We start from the raw sequence: 18,443 nt of genomic DNA on the forward strand, positions 1-18,443 counted from the left end.
CTGGGACATTCCAAAATTGTGATACACATTTGGCAAAGGCCACCTGGTTAGTCAATACTAGGGGAGCTGCCAGCCGAGCTGGACCTGCCCAATCAAACCTGTTACGCACTGTAGAAGGGGATAAAGTTCCTGTAGTGCACGTAAGAAACATGTTGGGTAAACCAGTCTGGGCTACTCCTGCCTCAGGAAAAGGCAAACCCATTCGTGGGATTGCTTTTGCTCAGGGACCTGGATGCACTTGGTGGGTAATGCAAAAGGATGGGGAGGTCCAGTGTGTACCTCAAGGGGATTTAATACTGGGTGAGAATAGCCCATGAGTTGAATTGTAGTATGTTAATTATTATATAATACTGTATGTCATCACTACCATGATTGCTATATATCATAGATGAAAATGGTGATTAATTACAAGGTACTGGAAAGAGTGTAACCTGAGCATGACATAAAATGGTATGGAATAAGGGGTGGATATCTGTCCTGGTTTCAGTTAGGAGAGAGTTAATTTTCGTCCTAGTAGCTGGTAGGGTGCTCTGTTTTGCATTAGGATGAGTAGAGCACTGATAACATGCTTATTTTTTAATTGTTGCAGAGCAGTGTTTACACCAGGCCAAGGACTTTTCAGCTTCTCGCTCTGTCCTGCCAGCGGGCAGGCTGGGGGTGCAGCAGGAGCTGGGAGGGGACAGACCCAGGACAGCTGACCCAAACTGGACAAAGGGGTATTCCATACCATCTGGCGTTGTGCTAAACAATATATAGGGGTGGCTGGCCGGGGTAGGGGGCAGGCTGCTCGGGGATAGGCTGGGCATCGGTCAGCAGGTGGTGAGCAATTGCATTGTGCATCACTAGTTTTGTACACATTATTATTAGTAATATTATTATTATTATTATTATTATTATTAATTTTCCTGTCTTAATAAACTGTCTTTATCTCAACTCACTGGCTTCACTTTCCCGTTTTCTCTCCCCCATCCCAGAGAGGGAGGGGGGAGGGTGAGCGAACGGCTGTGTGGTGTTTAGCTACTGGCCGGGTAAAACCACAACAAGCATAATTTTCTGGAGGTGCAGAGCTCATGGGCACATTTTGGAGGATGCTCCTAAAGACCTTTGTGCCCTTTTCCCTCCTGACAACAATGCCACTTCTGTCTCAAGAATAGAGTTGCCAACAGAGGTGAGACAGATACTCTGGGATCAAGAATGTCATCAGAAAGCTGATCCCAATAAGATATGGGGAGGTCAGGAGCAGCCTGGACAACAGAGATGTGAGATTTTGGGGTGGGAAGAAGAGCTTGCCCAGCAGAAACTTATGATTTGGTAGACCTAAGAGGGTTCATGTAATGTAGATGCTGTGGTAACACTGACTTAAAACAGTCAGGTATGGCCCTTACCTTACTTGAACCAGGAATTTTAATCCCTAAACCTAAATGCTACTACAACACTCTGAAAGGAATCCATTTTCTCGCTTGCTAACCCTAATGCCTTCCCTTAACACTAAAATTAAAATGGTATCTTTAAACCTAGACTTCTTGGCAGGCCTAAAACACACCTAAACCACAGAGCTAGGCCATACCTTAACCACAGAGCTGACACCACAAGCAGAACACCAAACACTCCCATTAAAACTTTGCTTCATCTCTAATCCAGAAAGTGAAATACAGGTACCGAGAGGGCTCTGTAGGTCAGCCACGACTCCCCTGGGTGAGCTCTGCCTCAGGATCTCCATCCCCAGCAGGAGGAATGCGACTGGGGCAGTGACTGGGAGGTCACTTCTGTCTCTGCAGCTGATAGGGCAGCAGCAGGAACGTGTCACGCAAAGGGACTGTGAGGTCCCTTGTGTCTGGAGGTGGCAGGTCACCCTTGGCTTCTCCCTGGGATGTGCACTTTGGGGCTGACATCTGCCAGTGGCCCTGCTAGGCCAGCAGAAGGCCCCTGCTTGGCATGCTGCCTGTGGGATCCCCTCTGTCTCCATCCCCAGGAGGACCCAGACACAAAGAAGGCCCGCACAGGGCTTTTCCTGTCCCTTCTGCTTGAGTCCAGGACTGGACAGTAGGAGGCCAAAGGCTTGGCTGTGTCTAGCCAAGAAGCTGCAAGGCCAGCAGCAGGCCCAGGCCTTGGGAGATGCTGGTGAGGTGACTTCTGTCGGCTTGGCTGACAGGCCGCAAGGAGCCTGATGGGTTGGGATGCCTCCTTCAGGAGTGGTTTCCACCCTGATGGAGCTTTCTTTGGTAGTAGGAAAGAGCAGGAGAGGAAAAACTGCCACAAAGTGCACCTTGGAAGGGTGACACTGGCCGCAAGGAGAAAGAAATGTCCCTCAAAGGGTCGTGCTGTGGTGCTAGAGGTCACCCAAAGAGTGTCTGTAATCAGACACAAGCTTTGTGTTTCAAGGAACAGCTGGTGAGGGTTGATGAGACATTGCTGAAATGATGGAAATGCCGGGATGAGAGCAAGGTGGTGGACAGAGATGGGTGTCTGCAGACTTCAAGGAAATAGGGCAAAGTGTGGGACAGCATAGGAAAGCCTGCAGAGGAGAAGGCAGAGGGTGCTGGCAAGAATGGAAGGCCCCAACAGCCCTGACGTTTCTGTCCCCTTGGCTAGAGCTTGTGAGGAGGCGAGATATAGTTATTGCAATGGGGCCTCACTGCTTCCTTGATACCCTGGGCAGGGGTGGGGAGGTGTCCTAATGAAGTTCTTCTCGTGGCATCACACTGCCCACCACATCATACAGACCCCAAGAAGAGCCCTGAGCTAGACGTGGAGGTGCAGGATCTCCCCTCCCAGGGGCTGGGGTCAGGCCTTGGCCCTTCTGCTTCACCAAAACCAACCAAGACTTTTCTCAGCACAGCGCTTTGCCTGTCTGCAATCATGGCCTCCAGTTATCTGCCCTAACAAGTCCCTGGGGAGGCTTTGTTAGTAAGAGCCCTCAGTGGGGCCCATTAATACTCCAAGTCACTTCAACTTTTCCTTCTGACTTTACTTTCACAAGCAGTTGCATCATTCTCCTCTCAGTACCCAAGTTTCATAGACTCAGCACCAAAATACGCCACGGATCTCATTAAAACAGAGAATCTCCTAAGCAGCCATATCTCTCCCACAGTTTTCTTCAAGTCTTCAAGACTTGTTCAGCTAATTGGAGAGCTTTCATGGTGTAGTTAAGGAGGAAGGTTTCAAAGAGCATCTAATAGAAATCTTTCCTCGTTTTAAAGGCTGAATTTTGTTGCATTTCAGTTTGGAGCATCATTTTCCTATAGATATTGGTCTAGGGTTTCTCCTTTGAAGCCCTGCTTAGGTAGAAAGAGCAGGGTTTGTCCTATTTGAAAACAAAGAATAGGAAATCTTGCTGCAATTTAAAAAAAAAAAAAAAATTTAAAGTACCTTATTTTTTGGCCTCCAGTGATGTTTACCTTCCAAAAAGGATGACTGTTCAAGATTTATTTTACACTGATTAATAGGAAATTTTAAATAGTAGTGTTAATATTAATCCATATCATAGTAATACAATGAGAAATGATGAGTTTCTTGCTAAGGAAACCATTAGACAGACTGCTGAGAGATGGGCGAGCTGGAACTCACTGAAACTCAAAGCAGCAACTGGGTTCGTGAGGGCGGTCAGAATGATCAAAGAGTAAGGGGAGGGCAAAGCAGGAGACCCATGGGAAGTGCATAGGTCCAGACAGGCAGCTGGAAAAGGGACATTCGGCAGGGTCTGTGTAATCAAGTCAGGTTTTCTTCCTGGAAGATGAGGGAGCACACCATGATAGACAAAGCGACGACAATGCAAGCACAGGTGAACACCAGTATTTCTTCTCCTGCGATGGATATACATCCTGAAAATTCACATTTCTTCAAAATAGAAATTATCATTCATGTGAGACATTTAATGGAAGGGGTTGAGTTATTTGAGCTGATGAGTAGTTGCTTTATTAGTTAAGTACTAAAATAAATTACTGGGCATTGAGGCAGAACTTTGCTGTGTGAAAATAAGTATAACCAGGGAAAACCTCCTGTGGCCCCGTTGTGTTTGAGGCATTTTCCTGCACCAGCAGATGTCAGAAAAGTCTTGCCGGAGACCGGAGCCCTTTGGGAAAATCAGGTGGAGCCAGGTGGAGTTCCCAGGGCACCTCCACTGCCAGCAGTGGTCTTTCTCCTTGAAACTGAAGCCCAGCCCAGCACAGGAAACCCCTTCAAAGACAGATCCCTTCTTCAGTGGGTTCCTGGGACTGCTCTAGATTTGAAATGCCTGTTGGAAACCCATGATATTTTTATTCCTACTTAACCCATGATACCCCTTATTCCTACGAGACACTTGAACACCCGTTTACCTTCCTGGGTCATCTCTAGCAAACTCATGCTGAAAAACTCAAGTATAGCACGCTTCAAATGGCTGAGTCAGAACCCATCAACTTGTCTCACTTTGGAAATGGTCCCCGTCCAACTGAGGTTTTGAAAGTGAAAAATGTGAAATGACCCGTCAAGTCAATGCGCAGAGTAAGGGAAAGTCACACATATTGTGCTGGAGTGTCAGAAGGCAAAAAGCACTGCACTGTGCCTCAGAGTAATCAAGGAGACCTAATCCAGTTCATCTGTGAGATAAAGCAGAGTGAAGGACGTTGAGTGGTGTCCTAACATGAAGAAGGATGTACATCACTGGTGAAGGAGCTGTCTTTTTGTGCCATCACCAATGCAAATTACACAAGAACTACATCAAATAAAGGTAAGCTGTCCCACCCTGGCCCTGTCACACCACGGGGCAGCAGAGGCACCTTTTTCAGTTTCAGCCTCTTTTTCAGAGAGGCTTTGCCCTCTTCCTGTGCACCACGGGGCAGAGCCTGGCCCTGGATGCTCCGTGAGCGTCGTGGAGGTCCTGGTAGGCTGTGGTGAGGGGACGAATGCCCTGGGCCCCCTTCCTGCTCTGCCCAGGCCAGCAAGAGCCCCGAGCAGCCTCGTGTCCCCTGCCCCTGCAGCTCGGGGCTCCCTTCCCCAGCCCTGGCTCTGCAGCACCAAGCCCTGCTGGGAGCCCTCCCCTGCATGCTGCCACCGCTCCCTGACGCTGCTGGTGCCCTCTGCCGGGCACTGCCCAGCCCAGCCCAGCCCCTGCCAACCTCTCCCCACCTCCCGGTCCTTGCCTGCTCACCCAGTCTAGGTCCTTTCCGCTTGTTCACTGAAGGTCTCTGAGACCTTTGTGCTGTGGCCTCGCTGTGTGTCCTGGCATTGCAGAGCTCCCATCAGCCCGTGCATCCTTTGGCTTGGCTTTACTGTGAAGACCCACTCGCTGCCCACCCAACACAAGGCACACGGCATCCCAGGAGAACCCTTAGGGTATCCTGGTGGCTCCCGATACCTCCCTGATGCCGCCAGCCCTGTCACGTTTCAATCCCAGGAAGCTGCTTCTTGACCAGTCAGGGCCTCAAGGGGCACTGGGAATCCACCAGTGACGACTCAGTCCAGCCCTGACTCCCCCACCCAGCACCCTGTGCCCTCCATCCCCTGTGTCCAGGTGGCACCCAAGCACATGAGTGAGGCCTTGAGCCTGGCATTCCCTGAGCATCTTCTGCACTCCAGTTTGGGAAGAAGAGCCCTGAGCACTGAGCAACTTCACTTTTAGTACCCAGATGCCACAATGGAGGCCAGGTGTCATTTAGGAATAAACATGTTTACAGAAAAAATCTCAGTCAAACAGAGGGTTGGTCATCTGGAAAAGAGGAATGAAAGCAAATATTTAACTGCAAACAGAATTACAAACAATACTACACATAAAGGTAAAATTTGGCTCAGATTAACTTGAGTAAAACTAGAAAAGTGAGATAGCCAAATCATTGCTAAGTAAATATTACCACTAGAAGCATTTTCTTCAGTGTGTCTTTCAGGTCCTGGTTCCTCATGCTGTAGATGAGGGGGTTCACTGCTGGAGGTACTACCACATATAAAACTGCCACCAGCAGGTCCAGGGATGGGCAAGAGACGGAGCGGGGCTTCAGGTAGGCAAACATGATAGTGCTGATAAAGAGGGAGACCACGGCCAGGTGAGGGAGGCACGTGGAAAAGGCTTTGTGCCGGCCCTGAGAAGAGGGCATCCTCAGAACAGCCTTGAAGATCTGCACATAGGACACCACTATGAAGACAAAACAACCAAAGACTAAAGAAACACTAAACGCAAGTGCCCCAGCTTCCCTGAGGTAGGCATCCGAGCAGGAGAGCTTGAGGATCTGGGGGATTTCACAGAAGAACTGGTCCACAGCATTGCCTTGGCAGAGGGGCAGGGAAAATGTAGTGGCCGTGTGCAGGACAGCATTGAGAAAGCCACTGCCCCAGGCAGCTGCTGCCATCTGGGCACAAGCTCTGCTGCCCACGAGGCTCCCGTAGTGCAGGGGCTTGCAGATGGCAACGTAGCGGTCGTAGGCCATGATGGTGAGAAGGGAATACTCTGCTCCAACCAAGAAGACAGAAAAGAAGACCTGTGCAGCACAGCCTTGATAGGAGATGGCCCTGGTGTCCCAGAGGGCATTGGCCATGGCTTTGGGGAGAGTGGTGGAGATGCAGCCCAGGTCGAGGAGGGCGAGGTTGAGGAGGAAGAAGTACATGGGGGTGTGGAGGCGGTGGTCGCAGGCTACGGCGGTGAGGATGAGGCCGTTGCCCAGGAGGGCAGCCAGGTAGATGCCCAGGAAGAGCCCGAAGTGCAGGAGCTGCAGCTCCCGCGTGTCTGCGAATGCCAGCAGGAGGAACTCGCTCACAGAGCTGTTGTTGGGCATTTGCTGGTTCTGGGCATGGGGTTCTGACCAAAGAGGGAAAAGCCAGTAAGAACAGACAACAGAATTGTCTGTTAATATGTGATTCAATTTCAGCCTATTAACCAGACATTAGGCAGGTGCTTTTCACGAGCTCTGACTGGGGCTGCCTGAGGCTGTCCCTGGGAGGAGGGGACTCTGCTGTGGGCAGTGTAGTTAACAGTCCTTACCTATAAAAAGAAGTAAAGAGGAACATGGAGTATTCTCAGATTATTTTAACTCTTGATGTGAAAAAATTTTTACTCCCAAGTCCCCTAACGGCAGACAAGGGCTATGGCGATTTCTTTTTTCTATACTGTCATTCCTGCTGCACTACAAGTGAAACCTTGTGGATCCTCAGTGTCACAGATACTATTCCTCTGGTGCAGAGTGTACTTCAGAGAGCACAGCCAGTCTGTCCATCAGTTCTGGTCTCAGCTGCCCTATACTGGTGGGAGAGGAGAGCAGCGATTGTCCCAGGGAGGTGCCTGAGCCCTCCCTCGCACAGCATTTCTGGCAGCAGCTCCCTCTCACCGCCTGCCCATGTCCCTGCTGCCTGCCCGTGTCCCTGCTGCGAGCCGCTTCTGTGTCCCCACGTCTCCTCCCTGTCCATGCTCACAGACCCCATCCCACAGTCTATGTGCTCAGATTCACTCAGATTCCCCTCCACAACAGGAATCTGAAAGCACAGAATCCAAAAATCTCAGATTAACCAAGCCTCAGTCTTCCCCTTCAAATGCCTCCTTATAAATGCCATTCACTAAAGCATCTTCTACTCCTCGCTGGAGAAACAGACATCCCAACAGCCGCTATCAGCCATCGGATGTGCCAGCTGTAGAAGACCCCTCTGGCAACCCCACCTGCATGGCCCTGCTGCCAGAGACTCACAGTGCCAACAGCCTGCAGATCTGTCCTGCCACACGCTGCCCTCTGTTGCTGCGCTCCTCACTGCCTCCAAGCCCTCTCTCCTTCTCTCCTGTCCCCGTGCCAGCTGCGGTCAGAGCCCCCAGCCCTGCTGCGCTGTGCACAGGAGCTGCTCCTGGGCACAGCTGTCTCTCTGCAGCGCTGCCCACTTGCCACGAGCTCCCCTTGGGCCCAGGAGCCCGGCCCAGCTCAGCAGCACAGCACCCGACCATGGCATCGCTGGCTCTGTGCCATTGGGCTCCCTCGAGGTGTCCCCAAGGCCTCAGGGCTGACAGCTCCCGAAGGCAGCAGGGTCTCTGCTGGGCTGTGGTGTTTCAAGCAGACTGAAGTCATCACCGACTGCCCTTCTCTGAACACAGGAGAGATGACTTTTACAAGTGTGATTTGTGCCGTTGAACTGTTGTTGTCAAACATGTTGTGCTTTAACCTGTCAGGCACCGAAGCAATACCGAGCTGTTAGATCACACCCACCACTCAAAAGCTTATTTGTTGAAATATAGACAGTTTAACAAGACAGAAAATAAAGATATAAGAATAACAGTAGCAATAATAATAAAGAATAACACATTTTATTATTATTATTATTCCACGTATAACGCAAGTGATGCAGAATGCAATTGCTCATCACAGACTGACCGATGCCCAGCCTTTCCCCAAGCAGGGGTCCCCCTGAACCTGGCCACTTGCACTTCATGTATCCATGCCTCTAGGATGGAGGTAGATTTTGGCATCCCATTTTCTCATGGCCTTCTCATGGTCACACAGTTAAAACCACAGGGTTGCACGTAGTATGCACCCACTATATCAACTTTCTTGGGCAGATGGATACTTACACCTGATAGCTGAGCTATTGGTTCGTGCAGGTGGGGAGGAAGATGTATCCTCTTATAGTTGTTGGAACTCATGAGAAAGTTTCTCTGTAGATGAGACACAGGCCCATAGGAAGAAGAAAGACTTTCTTTGTAATGCCAGAGTTGGCTAGCTGATTCATCCATGTGGGTTCCTCTTGGTCTTTCCAGGTCATTACTGCCAATGAGTTGGCATATGATGATGGTGCGCTCTGTACAAACTTCTGCCACATGGGTCGTGTGCACGTAACTTAATCTGGATCTTTGCACAGCTGTTTGTTGTCTAGGTTACTATCAATCACCTCCAACATGGCTAATTCCTTCAGGTACAGGTTACCCCTCTCCATGTTGATTCACTTTCCTGGTTGACATACAAGATCTTTCTTGAAGGAATACCTTTCGTTCAAGCATAACAGGATTAAGTTCCTTGTGTCCTTTTGCAATGGCTTTGTCAATCAAAATCCGGCTGTTTGGCTTCCCTGCCCTCTAATTCCAGGCTATTGGCCCTGTTCTCCCAGCTCTGGAGCAGCCAGGTGACAATGTGCTCACTAAGATGGTGGCTGAAATCTTTTCCCATATCTCCTAGCTAACACTGGGATAGGGACCAGTTGGTTTCTGATGCTTATATGATCTCTTCTTCTTTGTCCTCCTGCTTCCATGGTGGCCCAGCTTTGGAGAAACCTGCCTTATCTTCTTCCTCCTTTCTTGTCTGGGTAGGAGTTTCTTTCCTTTCTAAAGAAAAACTGACTTCCACACCCACTGTTTTCTCTTTCATAGAGAGGCAACCGATACTGGCACAGGCTGGTTCTTTGGCCCAGCCATGGGGTCCATTTCAGGGGCTGGAGTGGCTGCAGGGCCCATCACAGGTTTGGAAGTGGCTCTAGGGCCTGTCACAGGGGTCGGTTTAACTTTGGGTGCACCTCAGGATCTGGAGTGCCTGCAATGCTTGTTGCAATGTTTGGAGTGACTTTGGACAGGCTATATGCCTGTCCTGGAGGAGAAGGGGGAGGTGCAGGAGAAAGGGAGAGGGAAGAAGTGGGGAAAAGTACCCCCCACTGTCCATCCCAGTTCCACCCACCATCACCACCCGCCCTGCATAGATTTACTTCCCGAGGAGAAAAGGCAAAGAGTATAAAAGAGTGTAATTCTAAATAATTTTTAAGAAATGAATAGATGATTCCTGAGGTATTGAGGGGGCAATAATTTTATTCTGTCAGAAGTCAGTGTTACCCAATACAGCAAAAGATTAACCTTAAACCTGCTCCCAGAATTGATGAACAGCATGACATGGAAGACAGACAGTTAGCAATGTGCTATACAACACAATTCTGAAAACAAGCACAACAGACCCCAGATCAAAAAGGTCGATATTGTGATCAGCAACTGTTAGACTGATCTAATACTTAGAACAACTTACTTTTAAAACACTCTGGTCAGATCTGTCATCTCAACCTTTGTGCTCCGCGCTAGGCACCAAGAAGACTTGCTGTGGTTTGACCCGGCAGGCAGCTCAGCACTACAAAGCTATTCATCCACTGGGATGGAGGAGAGAACTGGGAGGAAAAAAAAAAAAAAGTTTATGGGTTGATATAAAAGCATAAAAACAATAACAACAACAATAATATATTGTTATTATTATATATTATTATTCTTAATATATTATTATTCTTAATATATTATTATTCTTAATATATTATTATTCTTTTCTTCTTCTTCTTCTTCTTCTTCTTCTTCTTATTATTATTATTATTATTATAAACACAAATAGACTAAGGAAATGGTATTTCTGTGAGCATATCAAAAGACAGAAAAGATGGGTGGTGGTGATTAATTGGAAAGTGTTGGACCTGAGCATGACAGAGATGGTATGGAATAAGCAGTGAATATTGTCCTAGTTTTTGCTGCAGAAGAGTAAATTTTTCTTCCTAGTAGCTGGTATGGTGCTGTGTTTCATATTTACAGAATTACAGAACAGTTTGGGTATGAAAGGACCTTAAAGATTACATCATTCCAACTCCCCTGCCATGGGCAGGGACACCTTCCACTAGACCAGGTTGCTGAAAGCCCCATCAAACCTGGCCTTCAAAACTTCCAGAGATGGGGCATCCACAACTTCTCTGGGCAGCCTGTTCCTCATCACCCTCTTAATAAAGAACTTCTTCCTAATGTCTTTAAACTAAAGTTGGACTAAAGTTGCACTAAAGTGTCCAGACTAAAGTCTGGAACAGCATAGGAAAGCCTGCAGAGGAGAAGGCAGAGGTTGCTGGCAAGAATGGAAGGCCCCAACAGCCCTGACCTTTTTGTCCCTTTGTCTAGAGCTTCTGAGGAGACGAGATATAGTCATTGCAACGGGGCCTCACTGCTTCCTTGATACCCTGGGCAGGGGTGGGGAGGTGTCCTAATGAAGTTCATTCAGTTCGTGGCATCACACTGCCCACCGCATCATACGGACCCCAAGAAGAGCCCTGAGCCAGACGTGGGGGTGCAGGATCTCCCCTCCCAGTGGCTGGGGTCAGGCCTTGGCCCTTCTGCTTCACCAAAACCAACCAAGACTTTTCTCAGCACAGCGCTTTGCCTGTCTGCAATCATGGCCTCCAATGATCTGCCCTAACAAGTCCCTGGGGAGGCTTTGTTAGGAACAGCCCTCAGTGGGGCCCATTAATACTCCAAATCACTTCAACTTTTCCTTCTGACTTTACTTTCTCAAGCAGTTGCATCATCCTCCTCTCAGTACCCAAGTTACATTGACTCAGCACCAAAATACACCATGGAACTCATTAAAACAGACAAAGTTCTAAGCAGCCATATCTCTCCCACAGTTTTCGTCATGTCTTCAGGACTTGTGCAGCTAATTGGAGAGCTCTCATGGTGCAGTTAAGGAGGAAGATTTCAAAGAGCATCTAAAATAAATCTTTCCACATTTTAAAGGCTGAATTTTGTTGCATTTCAGTTTGGAGCATCATTTTCCCATAGATATTGGTCTAGGGTTTCTCCTTTGGATCCCTGCATAGGTAGGAAAAGCAGGGTTTTTCCTATCTAAAAGCAAACAACAGGAAATCATGCTGCAATTTTCAAAAAAAAACAAAGTTCAAGTTCCTCATTTTGTTGCCTCCAGTGATGTTTACCTTCCCAAAAGGATGACTGTACATGATATATTTTACACTGATTAATAGGAAATTTTAAATAATAGTGTTAATATTAATCCATATCATACTAATTCAATGATTAATGTTGAGTTTCTTGCTAAGGAAACCATTAGACAGAGTGCTGAGAGATGGGCGAGCTGGAACTCACTGAAACTCAAAGCAGCAACTGGGTTGGTGAGAGCGGTCTGAATGATCAAAGAGTAAGGGGAGGGCAAAGCAGGAGAACCATGGGAAGTGCATAAGTCCAGACAGGCAGCTGGAAAGGGGACATTCAGCATGTACTGTGTAATCAAGTCAGGTTTTGAGCCTGGAAGATGAGGGAACACACCATGATAAAGAAAGCGATGACAATGCAAGTAAAGGAGATTATCAGTATTTCTTCTCCTGCGTTGAATATAAGTGATGGAAATTCACATTTCTTCATGATAGAAATTACATTTCACGTCTTTTCACGACATTTCATTACTTTTTAAGGAAGGGATTGAAGCATTTGATCTCATGAGTAGGTGCTTCATTAGTACTAAAGTTCTAATAAATACAATAAAAGTACTAAAAAAAAAAATGAGTATTCAGGCAGAGCTTTGCTGTCTGACCATAAGCAACCAGTGCCAAGGCCTTCAGAGTAGTTTATTCATACTTGAAATATTTCCTCGAAATCACATTTCCTGGTTATGCTTTCAATGAAATCATTAGGCCTCCAGAGGCTCTGGTGCATTTAGAGTAATTCCCTGGAATGGAAGCTGTCTGAAAGGACCTGCAGGAGACCAGAGCCCGTTGTTGGATAAGGTGGAGACAGGTGATGTTTCCCGGGCACCTCCACTGCCAGCAGTGCTCTTTCTCCTTGAAACTGCAGCCCAGCCCAGCACAGGAAACCCCTTCAAGGCAAATTCCTTCTTCAGCAGTTTCTTGGGATTAGACCTAAATTTAAAATGGCCATTGGGATCCCAAGACACTCTCCCTCCTTCGTAGTAGGCACCTATATATCCATTTACCGACCTAGGTCATCTGTGGAAAACTCAGGCTGAAAAACTCAAGAGCAGGACACTTCAAATGGCTGAGGCAGAACCCATCAGCTTGCCCCACTTTGGGGAATCATCCCCTTCCAACTAGGGATATGAAAGTGAAAAATGTGAAATGACCCGTCAGGTCAATGCGCAGAGTAAGGGAATGTCATAGGCATTGTGCTGGAGTGTCAGAAGGCAAAAAGCACTGCACTGTGCCTCAGAGTAATCAAGGAGACCTAATCCCGTTCATCCGTGAGATAAAGCAGAGTGAAGGACACTGAGTTGTGTCCTAACATGAAGAAGGATATACATGACTGGTGAAGGAACTCTCTTTTTGTGCCATCACCAATGCAAATTACACAAGAACTACATCAAATAAAGGTAACCTGTCCCACCCTGGCCCTGTCACACCACGGGGCAGCGGAGGGAACTTTTTCGGTTTCAGCCTCTTTTCCAGAGAGGCTTTGCCCTCTCCCTGCGCACCACGGGGCAGAGCCTGGCCCTGGACGCTGCGTGAGCGCCGTGCAGGTCGTGGCAGGCTGCGGTGAGGGGACGAATGCCCTGGGCCCCCTTCCTGCTCTGCCCAGGCCAGCAAGGGCCCCGAGCGGCCTCGTGTCCCCTGCCCCTGCAGCTCGGGGCTCCCTTCCCCAGCCCTGGCTCTGCAGCACCAAGCCCTGCTGGGAGCCCTCCCCTGCATGCTGCCACCGCTCCCTGACGCTGCTGGTGCCCTCTGCCGGGCACTGCCCAGCCCAGCCCAGCCCCTGCCCACCTCTCCCCACCTCCCGGACCTCTCCCCAGCCCAGCAGCCCAGGCTGGGCTGGCCCCAGGCCAGTGCCCACCGCAGCCTGCTGCAGGGCTCTGGGCACGGCCAGCACAGCCCCAGCCCCTCGCAAGGCACCGCAGCTGCTGGCACAAAGGCGGCTCTGGGCCTCCCCAGCAGCCCGCGGGCTGGGGCCAGCCACGGCTCAGGAGATGGAGGGCATAGAGCTGGTGGTGCTGCTCTGCAGAGCCAGGGGTTTTGGTGCCCTTGGTCATCCAGGGAGTTCCCTTCTGCTCATTCTGCTCAGGGTGGGCAGCAGACTGAACTCCGTGGGGATCTCTGCTGCTTAGCCCCTTTCCATCTCCCGTTATGGCTCAGCAGCATAGGGCAGTGCTTTGGCAGGACCGTGGGGTTTCTCTAAGGGCATAAATGGCAGGCGAGTGCTACACTAGGTCGCAATTGTGGGGTTTCAGAGAGGTTGTCCTTAACCACACTGGACTTTCATGTGCCTTTGCCAGCTGGCTCCTCTAAACCCTTCTGGAATTGCAGAGCCCTCTTTAACCCATGGGCTCCTCAGTTTCACCTTTTCCTTTACCTTTCTCTACCAAATTAAACCACAGACGGTTCACTCAGGGGTCTGGCGAAGAAGTCTTACGAGGAGTGGCTGAGGGAGCTAGGGTTGTTCAGCCTGGAGAAGAGGAGGCTCAGGGGCGACCTTATCGCTCTCTCTAGGTACCTTAAAAGAGGCTGTAGCAAGGTGGGGATTGGTCTATTCTCCCATGTGTCTGGTGATAGGAAGAGGGGGTGGGCTAAAGTTGCACCAGGGGAGGTTTAGGTTGGATATTATAGAATCATAGAATCATAGAATATCCAGAGTTGGAAGGGACCCATAAGGATCACCAGGTCCAGCTTCTGGCACCACACAGGTCTGCCCAAAAGTTTAGACCATGTGACTAAGTGCACAGTCCAATCTCTTCTTAAATTCAGACAGGCTTGGTGCAGTGACTCCTTCCCTGGGCAGCCTGTTCCAGTGGGCGACCACCCTTTCGGTGAAGAACCTCTTCCTTTTGTCCAGCCTAAACTTCCCCTGCCTCAGCTTGACACTGTTCCCGCAGGTCCTGTCCCTGGTGATAACGGAGAATAGGTCACCTGCCTCTCCACTCCCCCTCATGAGGAAGTTGTAGACTGCGATGAGGTCCCCCCTCAGCCTCCTCTTCTCCAGGCTGAATAGGCCCAGTGACCTCAGCTGCTCATCATATGTCTTCCCCTCTAGGCTCTTCACCATCTTCATCACCCTCCTCTGGACACTCTCCAACAGTTTAATGTCCTTTTTGTACTGTGGTGCCCAGAACTGCACGCAGTACTTGAGGTGAGGCCGCACCAGCACAGAGTAGAGCAGGACAATCACTTCCCTCGACAGACTAGCAATGCCGTGTTTGATGCACCCCAGGATACGGCTGGCCCTCCTGGCTGCCAGGGCACACTGCTGGCTCATATTCAACTTGCTGTCAACCACAACCCCCAGATCCCTCTCTGCAGGGCTGCTCTCCAGCATCTCATTGCCCAGTCTGTACGTATAGCCAGGGTTGCCCCTTCCCAGGTGCAGGACTCGGCACTTGCTTTTGTTAAACTTCATGTGGTTGGTGATCGCCCAGTTCTCCAGTCTGTCCAGATCTCTCTGCAAGGCCTTTCCACCCTCATCCGAGTCCACAACTCCTCCAAGTTTAGTGTTGTCGGCAAATTTGCTCAAAACACCTTCTAGTCCTACATCCAAATCATTTATAAAAACATTGAAGAGGACTGGCCCTAAAATGGAGCCTTGAGGGACCCCACTAGTGACCGTCCGCCAGCCAGATGTGGCCCCATTTACCACAACCCTTTGAGCCCTGCCCGTCAGCCAATTGCTCACCCATCGTATGATGTTTTTGTTTAGTTGTATGCTGGACATTTTGTCCAGTAGGATCCTATGGGAAACCGTGTCAGAAGCTCTGCTGAAGTCCAAAAAGATCACATCAGCTGGTTTCCCTTGATCGACTAGATGGGTGATCTTATCATAAAAGGAAATCAAATTTGTTAGGCAGGACCTACCCCTTGCGAACCCGTGTTGGCTGGGACCAGTGACTGAATTGTCCCCCACGTGTGCTTCAATAACTTCAAGGATCATCCTCTCCACAATTTTACCAGGCACTGACGTGAGACTGACAGGCCTGTAATTGCTAGGGTCTTCTTTCTTGCCCTTCTTGAAAATTGGCACAACATTAGCCAGCTTCCAGTCCAATGGGACCTCTCCAGATTCCCAAGATCATTGAAAAATAATTGAGAGAGGTCTTGTGATGACATCAGCCAGCTCTTTAAGCACCCTGGGATGAATTCCATCCGGATCCATGGACTTGTATGGATCCAGGTGGAGCAGCAAATCCCGCACACATTCAAGGTCAGTTGGGAGTTTGTCATTCCCACTGTCATGTTCCTCCAGCTCAGGGCACCCTGGGTCCCGAAGTCCATCATCAGTGTTGAAGACAGAGGCAAAGAAAACGTTAAACGTCTCTGCTTTGCCTATGTCATTGTCTGCGAGGAGACCCTCCCCTTCTAGTAGCGGACCTATGTTTTCTTTGGTCGTCCTTTTTCTGTTCACATATCTAAAAAAACCTTTTTATTGCCTCCCCCAGACTTGGCCAGCTTCAACTGTAGTTGGGCTTTGGCCACACAAATTTTCTCCCTACAAACGCGAACAGTGTCCCTGTATTCCTTCCACGTCACCAGACCCTCCTTCCAGCAGCCGTACACTTTCTTTTTTCGCAGATCTGTCATCTCAACCTTTGTGCTCCATGCTAGGCACCAAGAAGACTTGCTGTGATTTGACCAGGCAGGCAGCTCAGCACTACAAAGCTATTCATCCACTGGGATGGAGGAAAGAACTGGGAGGAAAAAAAATGTAAAAGTTCATGGTTAGAGATAAAGGCAGTTTCATAGGACACAAAAGGAAGATGTTATTATTATTATTGTTAATGTTAATTTTAATGTTCTAGACACTAATAGACTAAGGGCATGATATTTTTGAGTGCATATCATAAGACAGGAAAGGTGCTGGTGATTAATTGGAAAGTGTCAGACCAGAGCATGACAGACATGATATGGAATGAGGGGTGGATATTGTCCTAGTTTTGCCTTGCAATAGAGCAAATTTTTCTTCCTAGTAGCTGGTATGGTGCTGTGTTTCATATTTACAGAATTACAGAACAGTTTGGGTATGAAAGGACCTTAAAGATCACATCATTCCAACTCACCTGCCCTGGGCAGGGACAACTTCCACTAGACCAGGTTGCTCAAAGCCCCATCCAACCTGGCCTTGAACACTTTCACAGATGGGGCTTCCACATCTTCTCTGGGCAGCCTCTTCCTCACCACCCTCTGAGTAAAGAACTTCTTTCTAATGTCTAATCTGAATCTACCCTCTTTCAGTTTAAACCATTACCCCTAGTCCTATCGCTGCTCTCTTTGATGAAGAGTCCCTCCCCAGCTTTCCTGTTGGCCCCTTTAGGTACTGGAAGGCCGCTGTAAGGTCTCCCTTGAGCCTTCTCTTCTCCAGGCTGAAAAACCCCAACTCCCTCAGCCTGTCTTCAGAGGAGACAGCCTGTCTTCAGCCCCTTGATCATCCTCGTGGCCCTCCTTTGGATTCATTCTAATAGATCCATGTCCTTCTTGTGCTGGGGGCCCCAGACCTGAACGCAGTACTCAAGGTGTGGCCTCACCAGGGCCGAGTACAGAGGGACAATCACTTCCCTACTCCTGCTGACCACAGTATTCCTGGTACAATCCAGGATTCTGTTGGCCTTCTTGGCTACCTGAGCACCCTGCTGGCTCCTATTCAGCTGACTATCCACCAATACCCCCAGGTCCCTTTCCCCTGGGCAGCTGTCCAGACACCCTTCCCCCAGCATTATGTTGGGCTGCTGTGCCCCAAGTGCAGGACCCGACACTTGGCCTTGTTGAACTTCATACAGTTGATCTCAGCCCATGGGTGCAGCCTATCCAGATCCCTCTGCAGAGCCCTCCTACCCTTGAGTCAATCTACACTTGCATCTAACTTGGTGTCGTCTGCAAACTTACTGAGGGTGCACTCGATCCCTTCATCCAGATCACTGATGAAATTATTGAAAAAGAAGATACAGCCAATTTTTAACCCAAGAAAGCATACATCCCTCCTGGCCTTGAGCAGCCAGTTTCCCCAGGAGAATGCTGGGGGAAACAGTTTCAAAAGCCTTACTGAGGTCTGGGTAGACCACATCCACAGCCTTTCTCTTCTCCACTGAGCACATCACCTTGACTTAGAAGGAGATAAGATTTGCCAAGCAGGACCTGGCTTTGGTAAACCCATGCTGACTGCGCCTGGTCACCTGGTGGTCCTGGAAGTGTTACGTGGTGGTACTCAAGATAATCGTCTCCATGAGCTTCGCCACCACCGAGATCAGACTGACAGGCCTGTAGTTTCCCAGATCCTCCTTCTGCCCCTTCTTGTAGGTGGCCGTCACATTGGCTAGTCGCCAGTCAACTGGGACCTTGCCTGATAGCCAGGACTGCTGAAAAATGATGGAAAGTGGCCTGGTGAGCACTTCTGCCAGCTCCCTCAGTACCAACACGTGGATCCCACCTGGCCCCATAGACTTGCGTACATCTAAGTGGAGTAGCAGGTCTCAAAACTTTTCCTCACGGATTATGAGGGCTTCATGTCACTCGCTGTCCCTATGTATCAGTTCAGGAGTCTGAGTACCAGGGGAACAACTGTTCTTGCTGCTGGAGAATGAGGCAAAGGAAGCAATAAAAACCTCAGCATTTTACTCATCACCTTTACCTATGTTTCCCCCCACAACCAATAGAGGATGAAGATTCTCATTACTCCTCCTTTTATTTTTTTTATTTTATGAATTAAAAAAAAATAATTATTATTTTTTTAATTATCCTTAATAGATAGGTTGGGCTCCAGTTGGTTTTTCGACCTTCTA

At 49.0% G+C, this 18,443-nt stretch overlaps 2 protein-coding genes across 2 annotated transcripts in view; one reads left to right on the top strand and one right to left on the bottom strand.

Annotated features, from left to right (window-relative positions):
• Window positions 1–18,443, top strand: part of LOC310890629 (olfactory receptor 14C36-like) — a gene marked incomplete at its 5' end in the record, with an annotated part of 63,080 nt that overhangs the window by 40,708 nt on the left and 3,929 nt on the right. The gene's annotated exons all lie outside the window — the stretch shown is intronic.
• LOC310890634 (olfactory receptor 14C36-like) lies at window positions 5,114–9,278 on the bottom strand. The gene has a single exon (XM_083852946.1). It carries the CDS (start codon window positions 6,741–6,743, stop codon window positions 5,814–5,816), a length of 930 nt encoding a protein of 309 aa, XP_083709072.1. The 5' UTR covers window positions 6,744–9,278; the 3' UTR covers window positions 5,114–5,813.

The sequence above is a fragment of the Anser anser genome (assembly GCF_964211835.1).
Source record: "Anser anser genome assembly, contig: HAP1_SCAFFOLD_32, whole genome shotgun sequence".
NCBI classification, from domain to species: domain Eukaryota; kingdom Metazoa; phylum Chordata; class Aves; order Anseriformes; family Anatidae; genus Anser; species Anser anser.